The sequence below is a fragment of the Rhincodon typus genome, chromosome 15 (assembly GCF_021869965.1).
Source record: "Rhincodon typus isolate 14 chromosome 15, sRhiTyp1.1, whole genome shotgun sequence".
Classification (NCBI taxonomy): domain Eukaryota; kingdom Metazoa; phylum Chordata; class Chondrichthyes; order Orectolobiformes; family Rhincodontidae; genus Rhincodon; species Rhincodon typus.
In genome coordinates this window covers 25,516,426-25,535,708 of record NC_063346.1, presented here as the reverse complement: position 1 = coordinate 25,535,708, position 19,283 = coordinate 25,516,426, and the positions used below count along the sequence as shown (strand labels likewise).

At 39.5% G+C, this 19,283-nt stretch overlaps 1 protein-coding gene across 3 annotated transcripts in view; it reads right to left on the bottom strand.

The window, feature by feature from the left end:
* Positions 1-19,283, bottom strand: part of piezo1 (piezo-type mechanosensitive ion channel component 1) — a 322,059-nt gene that overhangs the window by 116,770 nt on the left and 186,006 nt on the right. For all 3 annotated transcript variants that reach the window (XM_048605766.1, XM_048605768.1, XM_048605767.1), the window contains exons 8-9: positions 13,162-13,330; positions 9,805-9,897 (exon numbers count right to left, since the gene is read on the bottom strand). In XM_048605766.1, the coding sequence (XP_048461723.1) occupies positions 9,805-9,897; positions 13,162-13,330 (262 nt within the window). The remainder of the gene's footprint in view (positions 1-9,804; positions 9,898-13,161; positions 13,331-19,283) is intronic.

The following is a 19,283-nucleotide window of genomic DNA, read 5'->3' as shown; positions in this document are numbered from 1 at the left end:
ATGTAGAGTAGGCCACAACGGGAACAGCGGATGCAGTATACCACATTAGCAGATGTGCAGGTGAACATCTGTTTGATGTGGAAGGTCTTCTTAGGGCCTGGGATGGGGGTGAGGGGGGAGGTATTGGGGCAGGTGTAGCACTTCCTGCAGTTGCAGCGAAAAGTGCTGGGTGTGGTGGGGCTGGAGGGGAGTGTGGAGTGGACAAGGGAGTCACGGAGAGAGTGGTCCCTCCGGAAAGCAGATAAGGGTGGGGAGGGAAAAATGTCTTTGGTGGAGGGGGCGGATTGCAGATGGCGGAAGTGCCGGAGGATGATGCGTTGGATTCGGAGGTTGGTGGGGTGGTATGTGAGGACGAAGGGGATTTTGTTTTGGTTGTTATTGCAGGGAAGGGGTGTGAGGGATGAGTTGCGGGAAATGCGGGAGACACGGTCGAGGGCGTTTTCGACCACTGTGGAGGGGAAGTTTCGGTCCTTGAAAAACGAGGACATCTGGAATGCCTCATCTCGGGAGCAGATGTGGCGGAGGCGAAGGAATTGGGAATAGGGGATGGCATTTTTGCAGAAAGGTGGGTGAGAGGAGGTGTATTCTAGGTTGCTGTGGGAGTTGGTAGGCTTGAACGATCGTGTTGATACTTCTTATTCATTTGGTCGTGATAAAGTTTTTTTAATTATATGAACAGATATAAGCATTTCTCCAAACATGACTATGTTCATTTCTATACAGATTATGGCACGCATAATTGCAACAACTGCTAGAACTTGTACCTGGCCAAAACATAAAAACATTCCGACTTTTTCCCCCCTTCAAAGAAACGGATCCCCTAGGATTACAATAATTGGGCAACTGCACTGAGCAACATAAAGAGTCCAGGATCCAAGGTCAGCAAAAATCTGCCATTCAATACCAATTACATATACATGTGGTGAAGATTAATGGAAAACCAAAGATGTAGGAAACCTTTAAAAATAAAGAGAAAGAAGATGAAATATGAAGGTAAGCAGCTCGTAATTTAAAAGAGGTTTTTAGATATCTGTTATAAAGGGGAGGTTAAATGAAATGAACTCCCGACAGTCACTCTATAATCAACAAGTAACAATTTATCTATCTTATTTTGACAGTAAACAGATTAACAGAACTAACAACAAACCGGACAATTCCCCCTTAACTACTATCTATTCCCAAATAAAACAAAACTCTAATGATATGCTATTCCAGTAAATACAAGTGCCACTTACATAAACCAAAACAAAAAAAAATTAAAACTTAATCTCAAAATTACAGCCAGGATACATCTTCCAAAATGCTCCATGTCCTCTTTGCTAATCTTCAGTCAGGAACACCTTTCTCCATTGAATTCTTATGTCAGGAATGCCTCTCTTTGTTGACGTCTTATGTCAGGAATATTAGCTAAGAGTGCCGCTATACCTTTTGTTAGATGATGGTTATTTTAGACCTTAGAGAATTCCGTGAGAGCCGGTGATTTTCTCTTTAGAGCTGATGGTTTGTTATCTCTAGTTATCCTGATTTTCAAATGCCCTCTTCTTTGATACCCTTGATGACTTTTCAGTGTCTTACAATAAGATTGGTCCTAGTTTGTCAGAACCATCAGATTTAAATTTAATTGGTTTTTCGTCTCCAAGTGCCTGGTTTAAATTATTCGGCTGATATTCAAACTGGTTGCCTAAACAAACTACTGCCTGAGTTGCTAACCACATAGCCCCCTGATACAAATGTTTCAATTTCAGGAACTCTCTGTGCACCTGTTGCTTCTTGCAGACACTTTTTAAAAGAAAAGCGCATAACTTTTAAAGGGACCACATACTCTTTCTCCCTCTATCATTTTACAAACATCAATTTCTAACATGCTGCCTTCCAATCCACAATTACTCTATCCAACTTTGCAACACCTCCCCCCTTAAAAAAAACCAATATGATGAAAAAATGGACTTTTTTCTCTCCTATACCTTAATGAAATTATTACTAGATCCATAGTTTATTAATCTAAAGTTACACATTTCATACTAATTCTATATACATATGTAACATTGAGCATGACCATTTCTATCTCATATACGCATTTTGCCTTTTAAACCCAGGATCACGCATCTGCAATAACATTTTCATGACTCACAACATGTACAGTCTGTAAATGAAATGCTTGTAACGTAAGACTCCAAAGAAATAGTCTGGTGCTCTTTAAATCTTTCCAAAAATGTCAAAGAGTTGTGGTCAGTGTACCCAACCATCTCTGATACATTGTTTGCAACATAAACATTAAAATGTTGTAAGGCCAGTATCAAACTCAATAACTGTTTTTCAACAGTTGAATATTTTGTCTGGTGGATATTGAGTTTCTTTGAAAAATAACCCATTGGCCTTTCAATTCCACAATCATCTTCCTGTAACAACACAGCTCCAACCCCTATATCACTTGTGTTGATAGCGACTTTAAAGAGTTTTGAGAAATTTGGCATGGCTAAAACTGATGGGGTGGTTAACACTGCTTTTAAATTCTCAAATACCGCCTGGCATTGGTCTGTCCATTGGAATTTCATGTTCTTCTTTAACAAATCCGTCAGCAGTGCCACTACACCACCACTTCCTGTAGAATCCGCTCAGTCCCAAAAGTCGTAACGCCTCTTCCTTCAAGGTTGGCCTTGGAAATTCCTCTATGGCCTTTGTCTTCACGTTCCTTGGTGTTATCCGTCTGTGTCTGATGTCTGTGTCCTAAGAATGTCACTTCCGCCTTCACAAATTCTATCTTTGCCAAATTTATGACCAACTTTGCCTTCCGTAATCCCTCAAAGTGCTCTGCCAAATTCCCCATGTGATCCGTCCATGAGTGTCTAAAGATCACAAAGTCATCTATATAGATGGCACAATTAATCAGTCCTGCCACAACTCTGTTCATAAGTCTTTGAAAAGTGGCTGGTGCGTTCTTCATTCCAAAGGGCTTGACTTTAAATCAATATAGCCCGTTCAGGGTTACAAAAGCAGAAACTTCTTTTGCTCTCTCCGACAAAGGTACGCGCCAGTAACCACGAAGTAGGTTTAACTTTGTGAATGTAAGTGGCTTGTCCAACTTTTTTCACATAGTCCTCCAGCCTTGGAATTGGGTAGGAGTCTGATTTAGTCACAATGTTGACCATTCAATAATCTATGCAAAATCATCGAGTACCGTCAGGTTTGGGAACCAACACATCAGCGAACTCCACTCGCTTTGACTCGGCTCGACGATTTTTTTTTTTTGGAACATTGCTTCCACTTCCTTCTGTACCTGTGCTGTTTCGAGAGGATTAGGCCTGTAGGGGTGTTGTTTTATCTGAACAGCATTCCCTACTTCAACCTCATGCACTATAAGATTAGTCCTCCCAATTCTGTTCCTGCATATCCTCATATTGCTGCAACAAGCCTTTCAATGAAGTCCTCTGTTCACAAAACAGATAGCTCACTACCCTATCCCATTCTTCCTCATGACTTCCTCATTATCCAATTTATTCTGAGGCCCTCAAAATCCAAAGCATCTGGATTTGATTCCTCACTCTGAGGGGCAGCAACTAATACCTGTTTCTCCAGTTCCCTTTCCCCATCATAGTAAGGTTTCAGCATATCCACATGATCTACCTGATAATTTTCGATCTGGCATCTTTACCAGATAATTCCCCTGACTTAACTTCTTCTCAATCTGACAGGGACCACTAAACCTTGCTTTGAAGGGATCTCCTACCACTGGTAACAGCACCAATATTTTATCCCCATGGGCAAATGTATGAATTTTAGATTTCTTAGCTGCTTCATTAGATGCTGTGCCACCTTCAAATGTTGTCTAACTAATTCACCTATTCTGTTTAATCTCTCTCTCACCTCAGATACATAATCCAACTGTGAGATCTCTGACTTCAGACCTATCAACTTTTCCTTAATTAATTTTAATGGCCCTCTTACTTCGTGTCCAAATATCAATTTAGATGGAGTAAACGGAGTCGATTCATTTGGAGCATCTCTAATAGCAAACAATGTAAGTGGGATACCCTTGTCCTAATCATGTGGGTAATCCTGGCAATAAGCCCTCATCATGGTCTTGAGGATCTGATGCACACCATTCCAATGCTCCCTGGGATTCAGAATGGTATTCATTTGATTTAAAGTGTTGGATGCCTAAACTATCCATGACCTTGTTAAACAAACAATTTGGCAGTAAAATTGAACCCGTGGTCTGACTGAATCTCCTGGATAGTCCGTAATGGGGAAACAAAGCAAGCAACTCCTCCACAACATTTTTTGCCTTAACTTTCCAAAATGAAACTGCCTCCGGAAATCTGATACACATGCCCATTACGGTTAGCACTTTTGGTTTTAGGGAGCGGACCTACACAATCAATCATAACCTATGTGAAATGTTCTTCAAAGGCAGGAATTGGCATCAAAGGTCCTAGTTTTATGACTGCCTGTGGCTTTCCGACCATCTGACACATACGACAGGCATGGCAAAATTCAACCACATCTTTATCCAGGCCAATAGAAATGTTTTTGTGTCTTGGACCGAGTCTTCCTCACTCCTAAATGGCCTTCCACAGGTAATTTGTGTACTACCCACAATACTTCCTGTCTGTATGCTACCGGTAATATAATCTGGTGAACTTCCACCCATTTCTCCTCTGCATTAACTTGCCAAAGTCTCCATTTCTGCCTTAGGATTCTATCCGTAAGGCAATAACATGCTGGAATATATTCTGATTCCTTTTCTGAGTAGGCTTTACGATATAAATCTTTTATTGTCTCATCTTTTTTGTTGTAACTCCATTAGTCTTTCAGAAAAACACCTCTGCCTGATCCTTTACCTTTTCAGGTTCTTCCTTTCCCATTTCTTCAAACAGGGTGTCAGCTAACTGGACCTCAACTCCTTCGTCTTTCTCTTTGGTTTTCCCTTCTTGCTTTAACTTATGACTGTGGGATCTTGTCATGACAGAGTCCGGAAAAATTCCAGGATATTTTTCTCTTAACTCTACAGTTCCCAGATTTTCTTCAGGCTTCTCCACTACAATGGGCATCGCTACTATCTTTGATCCGGCTAGGTCGTTTCCAAGAACAACTGTATTCTTGGATTAGATACTCTTTCCATCACTTCCACTGTCACTTCCCCAGTCTTGATTGGACTTTGCAGCCAATTCTTATACAGGGGAATGCTAAATCTCTCTCCATTTATTTCACAGATTAACACCCTCTCGGGTAATATTTCAGAAGGAGTGCAAATACTTTCATCTCTTACTATTAGAGACAGATCATCTCCTGTATCTCTCAATATTGTAACTTATTTACCTTCTCCCCCTGTGCTACCTGAGTAAACCTTACCCACAGAGGTGAAGCCTTTGAAGAGATCAGGCACTATCTTACTATCCAGTCCATGACCAGGCTGCGCACTCTCCTGCAGCTCCTTGGGATTTTCTTCACTACTTCAACTAATCCCACTGGTTTAGCTTACTTTACCACATCCCTTTTCCCAAAGCCTCACTGTGACTTTATATGGCCCCCTCTATTACAGTGGAAACAGCTGACGCCTTTCGCATTGTTTTCACCCTCTTCGGTTTCCTTTTTCACAGGTGGTAATCTGTTCCCAGTGTGATCTACTTTTTGTTTTTCACTGAAAAATCTCCCTCTTTCCCAATTTCTATCCCTCACGGAATGAAATTGCTGTCGAAAGCTAAATTTCGATTTATGCACTGACATATATTTGCCTGCCATCTCTGCAGCTTTTAACTTTCTGTTCTTCAGAATGAGTCCTCATCATTTCTGGAATTGAGTTTCTAAACTCCTTCAGCAGAATAACATCTCTAAGATCCTCATATGTCTTTTCTATCTTTAAGGCTCTTACCCTTCTATCGACGTTGTTGTGTTGAATTTTTTTCAAATTTGATACAAGTCTGACCTGGTTCCTTCCTTATATTTCTGAACTGTTGTCTATATGCTTATGGTACCAATTCGTAGGCACTCAGAATAGCCTGTTTGACTTCTTCATAATCTCTTGACACCTCATCTGACAGCACTGCAAACACCTCATTAGTCCTGCCTACCAACTTAGTCTGAATTAACATTACCCACATAGTCTCTGGCCAATTCATCTGTTTAGCCAATTTCTTAAAGGAAATGAAAAAGGCTCCCACATCTTTTTCATCGAATTTTGGTAATATTTTGACACATTTGTATATATCCGTACAGTGTCTTTGGGTACGATGGGTTTGCTCATCATCACTCTCCTTCTCATTAACCTACCTTCTACCTTCATCTCCATCCTTTTAAATTGACTCTCCTGTTTATTTGTCAGCTTTCAAAGTTCAAACTCTCTTTTTCTTTTTCCTCTGACAGAGCGATTCTTTCCTTCTCTTTTTGTTCTACATTTAACCATAATTCAAACTGTTTCAGTTCCCTTTCTTTCTCTTCAGCCAGGGATTTTCTTTCTCTGTCTTTATCTTCTAACTCCAATTATTTTTATCTTCTAATTTGCAATTTAACTTTTTCAAACTCCACTGCACTTGACAGTTTCTCTGGTATACCTAAATGCTTGACTAACTCCTTTAAATTTCAGCTTTCTTCTTATTCCTAGTTAAACCCAATTCTAGCCTGTTCGCTAAATCTAAAAGTATATCCTTCCTCTGTCTTTCTAAACTTTCTTGGCAAATTTGGGAAGCATCTTCAAACCCTAGAACCTCTCTAGCAAGGTTAAGAGCCATTTCCCCCACTTTTGATTTAAGCAACTGCAAGTAACCACAATTAAACAGATTTTCCACTTCTCACCTAAGTTTTATTTAAAGATCTAGGACACTAATCCCCAAGTCTATTTAAATCTGCGGGGACCTTTTGTATTCCAAATCTTTCTAAACCCATTCGCATCCATACAGATCTGATACACAAACTAGATCCTGGACCTGAGCCCCCAAACTGTTATAAAGGAGAGGTTAAATGAAATGAACTGCTAACAGTCACTCTATAACCAATAAGTAATTTCTTTTTAAAAAATCAGACTTTAACAGTGAACAAGTTAACAGAACTACTAAAAAAAACACACAATTCCCCCTTACCTACTAACTATTCCCAAATAAAACCAAACTCTAATGGTATGCTGTTCCAATAAATATAAGTCTCACTTATATAAACCAAAATGAAAATTATTAAATTAAAACTTAATCTCCCAAAACTACAGCCAGAATACATCTTCCGGAATGCTCCGCATGCTCTCCACTTATCCTCAGTCAGAAATATCCTCCTCCATTGAATTCTTGTGCCAGGAATACCTTTAGTTAGATGATGGTTATTCTGAGAGTTTAGAGAATTCTGAGACAGCCGGTGATTTTCTCTTTGGAACTGATGGGTTGTTATCTCCAGTATATGACAGTTGCTCTTACCCCAATTTTCAAATTTCTTCTTCTTTATACTTTTGATGACCTATCAATTTCTTACAATAGAATTGGTCCTAGGTGTTCAAAACCATCAGATTTAAACTTAATTTTTTTTGTCTCTAAGTGCCTGGTTTAAATTAATCGGCTGATATTCAAACTGGTTGTCTAAACAAACTACTGCCTGGGTTGCTAACCACATAGCCCCCGATACAATTGCTTCAATTTCAGGAACTCTCTGTGCACCTGTTGCTTCTTGCAGACATTTTTTAAAATCTCTAAACCGAGCAAGACACATCATTTTTTAAAGGGATCTTGCACTGTTTTCTCCACACCCACCACCATCATTTTAAAAACATTAAATTCTAATGTGCTGTGTTCCAATCCACAAATACTTTACCCAACTTTGCAACATACAAAAGGGAAGAGAAAGGCAACAGTAGACATTTGACATCTAGAAAAGTATTTATAGGGAACAAAGAAGTGGCAAAGGAATGGAATAGGTACTCTGCATTAGTTTTCACAGTGGAAGACACCAGCAGCATACCTGAATTTCAAAAGATTCATGGCCATCACTAAGGAGTTGGTGTTGGGGAAGTTGAATGGTCTGAAGGTGAAGAAATCACCTGGACCAGATGGCTTGCACCCCAGAGTTATGAAGGAGATTGTGGAGGTATTAATGATCTTTTAGGAATCACTGGAGTCAGGGAGGATTCCAGAGGACTGGAAAATTGCTAATATAAAATTACATTAAGCGGGGCAGAAGACAGGAAATATAGGCCGGTTAGTCTGACCTCAGTTATTGATAAGTTTTTTTTAAAGAGTTCATTATGAAGGATGAGATTGCAGCGTACTTGGAAGTGCACAGTTAAAATAGAGCTGAATCAGCACAGCTTTGTCAGGGGAGGTCTTGCCAGAAAAATCTGTTGGAATTCTTCGAGGAGGTAATGAGCAAGGTAGACAGAGGAGAGCCAGTGGATGTGATCTATTTGGATTTCCAGAAGGCCTTTGAGAATGTGTCACACAGGAGGCTGCTAAATAACATAAGAACCCACAGAGCTAGGGGCAAGGTACTGGCATGGATAGAGGATTGGCTGACTGGCAGAAGGCAGAAAGTGGGGATAATGGGGTCTTTTTCATGGAGTTCCGCAGGGGACTGTGTTGGGACCACAATTATTCCTATTATATGTTAATGTCCTGAAGAAGGGTCCAGACCCGAAACGTAGACTTTCCTGTTCCTCTGATTCTGCCTGACCTGCTGTGTTCCTCCAGCTCCACACTGTATTGACTCTGACTCCAGCATCTGCAGTTCTTGCTACCCCCATTATACATTAACAATCTGAATGAGGAACTGAGAGCGTTGTTGCTACATTTGCAGATGACACAAAGAGAGGTGGAGGAACAAGTAATGTTGAGGAAGCAGGGAGGCTGCAGAAGGACTTGGACAGGCTAGGAGAGTGGGCAAAGAAATGGTAGATGGATATAATATGGGAATGTGTGAGGTTATGCACTTTGGTAGCAAGAATTGAGGCACAGTCTATTTTCCAAATGGGGAAAGGCTTTGGAAATCTGAAGCACAAAGGCACTTGGGAGTCCTAGTTCAAGATTCTCTTAAGGTTAACATGAAGGTTCAGTTGGCAGTTAGGAAGGTAAATACAATGTTAGCATTCATTTCAAGACAGCTAGAATACAAGAACTGCAATGTACAGCTGAGGCTGTATAGGGCTCTGGTCAGACCAAATGTAGAATATTGAGTGTGGTTTGGGCCCTATATCTAAGGAAGGACGTGCCGGCATTAGAGGGGGTCCAGAGGAGGTTTACAATAATGATCCCAGAGATGCAGGACTTGTCATATGAGGAGTGATCGAGGACTCTGGGTCTACATTCAATGGTGTTTAGAAGGATAAGGGGGAATCTCATTGAAAGTTGCAAAAAAACTGACAGGCCTAGATAGAGTGGACATGGAGAGGATGTTTCGAGTAGTAGGAGAGACTAGAACCCGAGGGCACAGCCTCAGAGTGAAGGGATGACCCTTTAGAACTGAGATGAGGAGGAATTTCTTCATCCAGAGGGTGGTGAATCTGTGGAACTCTTTGCTGCAGAGGGCTGTGGAGGCCAAATCATTGGGTGTCTTGAAGACAGAGATAGATAGGTCCTTGATTAATATTGGGATCAAGGGTTATGAGGAGAAGGCAGGAGAATGGCATGGAGAAATATATCAGCCGTGATTGAATGGTGGAGCAGAAACGATGGGCCAAATTCTGCTCCCACATCTTATAGTCTGAGGTGTGCTGACTTTTCACCTACTTGGAGTGGCTATCAACATTTGAAGGTAGCCACCTTAAGGGATCACATCTTTTTCTGATTTCTATTTAATGGTACTTTTACTGAATTTGCGCTTGTTATTACTTACTTTAGCTTCATCTTCGGATTCATTCTGTTTCATTGACCCAGGCTCTATGTTTGTCAGTTCAACTTCTTCTCCACTTTTCTGCATTCCATCATTCTGAAAATATTCAAAAGTATAATGCTCATACGAATCAATAGTTGTCATTTACTTATCAAACTTATTGATGAATATCAGCTATTGGCAGAATATGGAAAGGAGGGTTGATGCACAGAAGATGTCTGCATTTGTTCAATGAGGTCTCCATGCTGATGGACATTGGCTGGCCAAGGGCAGACAAACAATTTGGCCTTGTAGGCAGATTGGGGGAAGATGATGTATTGGGAGTCTACGTTCCCACACCATTTTTATTTGTCTGAATTCTGGACAGAAAAGATAACCACCAAAGGAACTGGAGCCTTATTTCACTAGCAGTGTTGTGATCCAACAATGGAGTTTACCGAACATTTTTTTTTTTTAAATCCCACGTATCTATTAACACCTCCTGTCCTTCCCACTCTTTCAGCTTGGATGGCAGATTGATTCAATTTAACATTACTACTCCAAGTGATGCCAGGTACTGTCTTAAGGGGTTACTTGGACAGATGGATATCAGGAATTCTGAGCCTGCTAATTGTTCAATGTCTATCATGTCCTACGCAGAGTAATAAGCTATACTTCTGCATATAAAATCAAGTTATCCTGTCATTTGAATTATTCTTTTTAAATAATCATCAACACTTGTACTTCTGGGAAATAGCTGACCTCAAACTGCTGTCAGTGGCCAGAATCAAACAGAGTTGTTCACATGGAAGTGGTTGCACTGGAAATTTCATTTGCAAGGAAAAAAAGTATCTTTTAAGTCCAATGTAGCAAAGAAATTTACTCCTGAAATAGAATCTTTTCCTCACAGCAGACACATCCAAGACTAGAGGGCATATGTTTAAGGTGAGGAGTAAGTTGTTTAGAGTTTTTGTGGGCTGTGGTGAGCAGGGTGGGACAGGGGTCAAAGGGAGAATTTATTGTGTCGTTTGCATCTTCGCAGTCTTCTCATGGCTGAGTTTTTAAAAAGAGCCACTACCATTTTTGCAGGCATGAACAAGAATATAGTCGATTGAACTAATGTGCACAAACAACAAAGTCTGCTTCTTCAGGGTGTGGCGTCGCAGTACAAAGAGACCATTTAAAAACAGCATGTTGCATCAAGACCATGCATCCCATTCATGCAAAAGAAAAATTAATCAGCGAAGTTTGAAGCATTCCAACGTCATTAGTCACCAGAAGCAGTGCTTATGATTCCAATACATTGCACCAGGGCACAAAAATATTGAAGTTTTTGAGGGCTGCTGCCAGAATAAATAAAAATGTAAATTAAAAATTTGCAGATGACCTTGTTTACTGATCACTGACTGCACAAACCTCCCTCAGCAATAAGGAATGTTCCACAATGAAAAAATGAAAACAACAGACAGGGAATCCAGCCCATGACCTGTCCACAACTGCTGCTCTCAACAAAACAGGTTTTTAAAAAAATATTTTAAAACGGTGTGGGCATTATTACCAAGGCTGAGGTTATTGTTGACCCTAATTGCCCTGAGAAGCTGGTAGATTGCTGCCTTCTTGAATCACTGCAGTCCATTTGGTGTAGGTATACCCATAGTACTGTTAAGAAGGGAATTCTGAGATTTTGATCCAGTGACATTGAAGAAACAGTGATATATTTACAAGTCAGAATGGTCTATAGCTTAGAGGGGAACTTGCATGTGGTGCCGTTCCTGTGTATCTGTTGTCTTTGCCCTTTTAACTGGTAGAAGTAATAGGTTTGGATGGTGTTATCAAAGGAGCCATGAGGAGTTGAGCACTGCATCTTGTAGATGGTACACACTGCTGATATATGTTTGCAGTGAAAGGATTGAATGCTGAAGATGTTAGGTGAGGGGTCAATGGAGAGTGCTGCTTTGTCCTGCATAGTGCCAAGTTTCTCAAGTGTTGTTGGAGCTGCAGCCATCCAAGCAAAGTGGGGAGTATTCCATCACACTCCTGACTTGTGCCTTGCAGATATTGGACAGGCTTTGGGGAGTCAGGAGGTGCTTTGCTCACCACAAAATTCTGAACCTCTTTCTGCTCTTGTAGCCACTGTGTTTATGTGGTGGGTCCACTTCAGTTTCTGGTCAACTTTAAACCTCAAGATGTTGATAGTGAGAAATTCAGTGATTGTAATATCATTGAATATCAAGGGGAGATGGATAGGTTCTTATTTGCTAAAGATGGCTTTTGGCTGGCATACATTTGGCGCAAATGTTACTTGCTACAAATCACACCAAGTCTGAATGTTTGCTTGCTACATACGGATATGATTGCAACTGTATCTGAGGAGTTGCAAATGGTGCTGAACATTGTGCAATTGTCAGTGAGCATCTTCGTTTCTAACCTTATGATGCAGGAAAAGTCTTTGATGAAGAAGCTGAAGATTTTTGGGCCAAGGAAACAACCCGAAGGAACTCCTACAGTGATGTCCTGGGACTGAGATGATTGACCGCAATCAATCACACAACATCTTCCTTTTGTGCTAGGTATGACACCAACCAATGGAAAGATTTCTCCAATTTCCATTGGCTTTAATTCTGCCAGGGCTCCTCAATGTTCTAGCTACCTTGATGTCTTTTTCACCTCACCTCTGGAATTCAGCTCTTTTGTCCATGATTGGACCAAAGCTATCATGAGGTCAGGGGCTGAATGGCCCTGATGGATCCCAAACTGAGCATCAGTGAGTAGATCATCACTATTTGCCATTTGAAAGCATTAACAATATCTTCTATCGCTCTGTCATATTTTAATGGGACAGTCTTCCCAACAAAAGCTTTATACAAACATGGTTGTTACTGGCCTGGCACTGGGCAGATGGTGTAAAATCAGTGTCAAAATCCAATTTTATGAATGCCAGCCCCAGCAATGTTATCTAACTTTCCTGCCTAGCCTGCATAACTTAGCATCACCCTGGGAACTAGTTAACTATAAACAATCAGCAACCTGTCCTGCACTTATTCTCCAGCACCCCCTCAATCCCCATGGCAACTCACCATTGGCCGATGAAGCTTGGGAACTTCCTGTTCTGCATTATCTTCAGACAACTATTGCTTTCCAAGACATTAATTACATCTATTGTCTGAACAGAAGTTTAACTTTGAAACCCCAGGAAGCCACAATTCCAACACATTCATCATATTGAACTGTTAACAAAACTGGATCGGTTTCCAGCAGAATTCCTTTCATTTAAATTCAACAAGAACTAATTAAACTTGGAGCTAAGAACAATTCATATTCAACTGCTGTTGTTAGATGGCCAATGCATGATGCTAGAATGTTAAATACATTTTCACTTACTGTCTGATAAGATATTTTTCTCTTCAGCTTCAGGAGCGTTGCTATTATATAGTAAAGTAAAAGAAGGATTGCAGGATTTGCATATGCAGGCCATGCATGATTCACATTGAGTACCAGCTCATGAGGATTTGTACAGTTTGAATGGATAATATCCTTCAGGCCAAATAACCTGTTAATGAAAGAATATAAATTATGACTTAACTGATCAGATGTCATAAGATAAACAACCAATTTAGAGATGCAGATCTAGATTGTACAATGTGTATTTATAAAAGCACTTAACAGAAGCATTATAAAACAGAATTTTACACTGAGTCACATACTAAGGCAATTATCAACAGCTTTGTCAATTTAGTTATTCTAAGAAGCATCTTAAAGGAGGAATAACAGGTGGGGGGGTAGAGGTTTAGAATGGAACTTCAGAGGCCAGATACTTTAGAGACTTTTAAACGACTCTTGGATAGGCACATGGAGGATAGTAAAATGTAAGGTATGCAGGGTCGATTGATCTTAGTAGGATAATAGGTCGGCACAACATCGTGGGCTGAAGGGCCTGTACTGTGCTATGTTAAGGTCTTTGCAGCTGACACACAATGAATGGTAGAACAGGCAAGTGCTAGCAGTGTGTTAGACAATTATCAAGTCTAGAAATGGATGAAGTTTTAACAGCAGAAGAACTGAGCCTTGGGGTCAAGTTATGTAACGGTACAGAGGTGGAAGGAGGCAGTCTTGGTGATGGGCCAGACATGTGGTTGGAAGGTCATCTCAAGGTCAAATAGAACAGCAAGGCTGCAAACAAAACTTGTTCAGCCAGGGAGTCAGTGGTTTGAAAACAGAGCTCACAAACAGATCTAAGTAGTGGTTTCTGCAGTAAATTGTCCTTGTACCTGTGTATTAGAAAAAATCTGAAGGAGTAACAAATGTAGACACGTTCAATAAACATAGAAGGAAAAATGTTGCATGCTGCCATTCCAAAGAGTAGTGTGTTTCAGCTGAGCGGCACGCAGCAAAAGAGAGTGATAGCCCAGGCAACTTGGTGGGGAGCAGCATTATATTTTTATCTTCGGGTTCTCGAGGATCTTATTTATGGGTTTAAAAATAATTGGTCTTTAGAAACTGATTCTGTGAACAGGTTGCACAGGCAATGAACAATAGAGATAAAATGATCAACAGAGTCAATTATGTGGGTGGCCCAGTGATCAATCAAATTACTTTTAGCTCTTCGATCAAACTGACTACCAGAAGAGAAAGCATCTTTTTCAGAGTTCAGTTGAAACTTTGTGTGATGACTGAAAGTGTAAAGAACTCTTGTTAACATCAACTGACCACAATAGGCTGTAATTCTTCTATATCAAAGGTGCGATGTGTGGGAGGGGAGGGTGGGTGGAGGAGGAACTGGGGTGGGGGCGAAGAGAGAGAGAGTGTGTTAGATGTAGGACTTCAGAGTTTTAAAAAAAATGAGCACCAGGAGACATCTGACCAGAGGTGGCATTGCTAGAGATGTTTGCTTTGATAGAGGAGTCTGCAAATGTAGGACATTGAAAGAGATATGCAGGGACAGTAAACGGAAGGTTCAATGAATCTCAGCACTTATCTGAACCTTTGAAATAGTAAATCGACCAAGCAGTTAATCTCCCAGTTTTTGGTAAACCTTTTGGCTTGAGTTTATCAGGAGTATGAATATTATGGACGTAGAGAGATATGATGTTAGGAAAAAACAGAGTTAACATTTTGGGTCCGGTGAACCTTCCTCAGAACCAGACCAAAAACGTTAACTCTATTTTTTCCTTCACAGATCCTGCCAGACCTGCTGAGCTTTTCCAGCAACTTTGTTTTTGTTCCTGATTTACAGCATCCGCAATTCTTTTGGTTTTTATATAACGTTAGGAATTGAGTTTAGAGTATAACTAACTGAATTCATCGTTTTTGAAATGTTTTTAACCCAAGTATTTAAGAAAGTATATTTATTATTAATAATTTTTGATATTTATGTTGAAAAACCTTGTCAATTCATTCTTCAGTAAATAACCAAGTTGTCAGATTCTAAACAAAAAACAATAAAAAATGTCTTTGCACTCTATTGAGATCAAAACAATTGATATAAAGATTCTGAGTTCATAGAATGTGATGGGAGTGCTGAATATTGGCTTAAGTTAACAGGAATTCATGGTGAATTTCCCTATCCGAAAAACATAGTTAGATGGCTCCGTTATTTGCAAAGACTTTTCTAGAGAGTGAAGATTTGGCGCCAAGGTCCAATAACAACTGACCAAGCTTCGGTTCAATACATTAGAAGTATTGAGGTTAGAGATAAAAGAAGGGGCTGAAAAAGTAGAGATGTTTCATACAATAGTACAGCATATGGGAATTGGAAGAAGCAAAAAAGGTTGAGCCAAGGCCAACGCAGATTGAATTGGCTAGGATTCAACTGTAATTCACACAGCTTTAAATAGAAAAAGAGAACCATGAAAAAAAGACTCCAATTAGAAAGAGAAGGAAAAGGAAAGAGAAATAAACAAAGCCAAATTTGAAAGAACACAGCAAATGGAATTTAACCGCTTGAGTCAGAAACTCAAAGAAAAACAGTAACGAGAGAGGAAAATTACAGGGAAAGAGCGTTTCAGTGAGATAAAGAAATCAGACAATGTGAACAGGCTGAAGAAAAGCTTAAAATATGGGATGAAAGAGAAATGAAATGTTCAGACAATGAATCAGTTCCATTCCAAGTTTTGATTTGACACAGAATCTTTGCCAAGGGCCTAAATTGACTTAGGATGTAGTTGAGGGATATTTTGCTTGAGTTAATCTCACACAAAACAGGAACTCTTATTTTTGCAAAGTGCTTTGGTGAGTAAGGTATTGGATGTTTGTTCAAGTCTTTTGGAAGAGAAATCTTTGAATGATGAAACAGTTAAAAATGCAATTCTTTATGCATATGAGCTGGCTCTTAATGCATATCAATTAAGATTTTGTATTGTCAGGAAAAATAAACTGTACCAGACAGTCACGGAATGTGTTACAGCGAGAGAGAGATGTTGTGGGATCACGGATATGGTTCAATCAAATGAGCTGAATTTTTTTAAAATGTGAGGGAGGTCATGACCCCGGAAGATTTTAGGAACACTGTTCCGGTTGCTACTTGGGTGCAGTTGGTGGATTGGAAAGTTTACAAAAGCAGGGAAACTGCATTTTTAGATGATGAAATGATATCTCACATAAACAGTTCATAAACATTCAATAGCCATTTACAAATCCACAAGAGAGCTGGAGGAATTGAGCATCTGGAAAAAGATCTAGATTAAAGGAAGAGAGGGAGGCTGTTATAATTAATAATGATGATATTGAAAATCAAACTGATGTAAAGATATCCATATGTTTTCATTGTGATTAGCCAAGGCATTTGATGGTTTCTTTAGTGTTTAAAAGACCCGTATTGAGATTTCCTTTTCCCTTATCATTTAAAAAGTTCTATACTTTCTGGGTTGTTTGATAAAATTGTTTTATTGTAATCATTGGGGAGCATTCAGTAGGTAAGAAAGAACTGACATACAGCAACAACTGCAAATTTTCAAGGTCCAGACAGGTTTAGGTAATCTGGTGCACGGGTCACAAAAGGTTGATAATGAAGGTATAGCACATAACGAAGGTGGCTAATGGGATGCTTTTGTTTTATGATAAATGGAATTGAACATAAAAGCAATGATATTATACCCAATTATAGAGGGCAGTGGTAAGACCATATCTCAAATATCATGTGCAGTTTTGGCCTCTTTATAGAACAGAGGATGTAAATGCGTTGGAGACAGTTCAAAGGAGTTTTACTAGATTGATTCCTGGAATGAGTGGTTTGATTTTTGAGGAGAGTCTGGACAGACTGGATTTGTTCCCATTGGGCTTTAGAAGAATGAAGGATAACTTGATTGAATTTTATGAAATCCTGCATAGTCTTAGAAAGGTGGATGTGGAAAGGGTGTTTCTCCTTTGGGTGGGTCCACAACTAGGGGATACTGTTTTGCCCTTTCATAACAGATAGGGAGAAATTTTTCTTGTTCATGGGTTCTGAGACTTAGAAGATGGTGGAGGCATGGTCATTGAATATTAATAAGCTGAAGGTAGATACATTTTCCTGCCTAACAGGAATCTAAGGTTATTGGGAGTGGATGGTAAAGCAAATTCAAAAAACTAACAGATCAGCCATGATCTTATTAAATGGTAGGGCAGTCTTGAGGGGCTGAATGGTCTACTTCTGCTCCTATTTCATAATTTCCCAATCCAATTTACATTGCAGTTTAGCATAGCTAACACAATGTAAGGAGAGATCATTTTCAAGGAGGGATAACTTGAAACATAGGAATTGCCAGATAAGAAAAAAAGTTCAGATACATATTAGTTTCAGAAATAGTAGGAAAGGGTCTAGGCCCAAAACGTCAGCCTTCCTGCTCCTCTGATGCTGCTTGGCCTGCTGTGTTCATCCAGTTCTACACCTTGTTATCTCAGGTACATATTAGTTGTCTTCTAGCATCTTGGTAGTTGCAATGATCATAGCAATGTGATTAATCATGGCAATCAATTAGCACCAATTCATTTTTAATCATCCTAGGCACAGGGTGAGGAAACTCCCAGTTGTGAAAAGTTTTGAGAATCATAGGTTCAAAGTTACTTGCTATCCCCACCAGGCTACATTTATACCCTAAATTGTGGTTTCGCGAAAAGCTTATTCTGCTGCTTCTTAAAGTCGAACATATTCATAAGCAGTATTATATATTACGTTATATTATATATTATATGAGCAGTATGTCAAAATACACTGAAGCTCCAATTATACTCAAATCCATGATATTGTTCAGGTCACACATACACTCCAGGGTCACAGGAATGGAGCACTCTTTTGAATAGAGCACTTCATGAATTTGACTTTCATTCATTGCATTGTAGTATCATAAATGCAACAGCAGTTCTCTACAAAGCAGGCCAGTGTCAGCTTTCCAAACTTTCTTCAGCATATCTTAAAAGGATGAAAGTGTAAACTTGCAGAAAAGATTATATACATTTGTTTTAAGAAAAGAATAACCATTTTACAAAAATAAGGTCTTTATTTCCTAATAACTAACTGGTGGTCATCATTCAAAACCTAAAATGAACACTCCACCATTTCAGTATTGTTTTAAAATTCATTCAGGGGTGTGGGCTTCTCTGGTACGGCCAGTACTTATTGCCCATCCCTAGTTGCCCTGGGGAAGATGGTGAGTTCCTTTCTTGATCCACTGCAGTCTATTTGGTATAGTTATACCCAGGACTGCTGGGAGAGAGTTCCAGGATTTTGACCCAGTGACAGTGAAGCAATCGTGTTGTACTTTCGAGTCAGAATGGGAAGTGGCTGGGAGGAGATGTTGCAATTGTCCTTCTAGATGGCAATGATCATGGATTTAGTAGTCTAAGGGGCCCTGATGAATTTCTGCAATAAATCTTGTAGATGGCTACTATTGTACATTGTACATTGCCGCTACTGAGCAGTGGTCCATGGTCTATAGCATAGAAAATAGATCAGTTATGCACAATGTGTTAGCCAGGGAATATTTGTGAAATATGAATAACTATCTCACAACTATGAAGCTAAAATGGAATAAACCTAGCCTATACGGTCCAGAATAAATACCAAGAAATAAAACGATAAAGTAACAATGGGCACAAGGAAATGAAATCAAGATAATTACATCATGGAATACACAACAACTATATATTGTTTAAGATTCACTCATGACCTATGACGTCATGAAATGCTTTTCATATTTTACTGATTTATAATTTCATGGTTTTTCATTCTGAACTAATTCAGAAGATAAGGGCATGCAAGGATTTTATAGAACTGGAACCATAGAGTGATATCAGCAATTATTTTCAAAATGAGTCACAAGATGGCACTATTGAAAAGCATACAGTCCCATTTGAAAAGGTAGACAATTACATTTTGTTCACAACAATACATTTCAAGCATAAGTACATAACAGTGTGCACAATGATTTCAATGATGCAATTCAACTCAAAATGGTCCCGAGTAGATAAAAGTGGATCATGTATTGGGTATAAAAGTAAATGTGTCCTAGATGACAGACAGAGAAGTC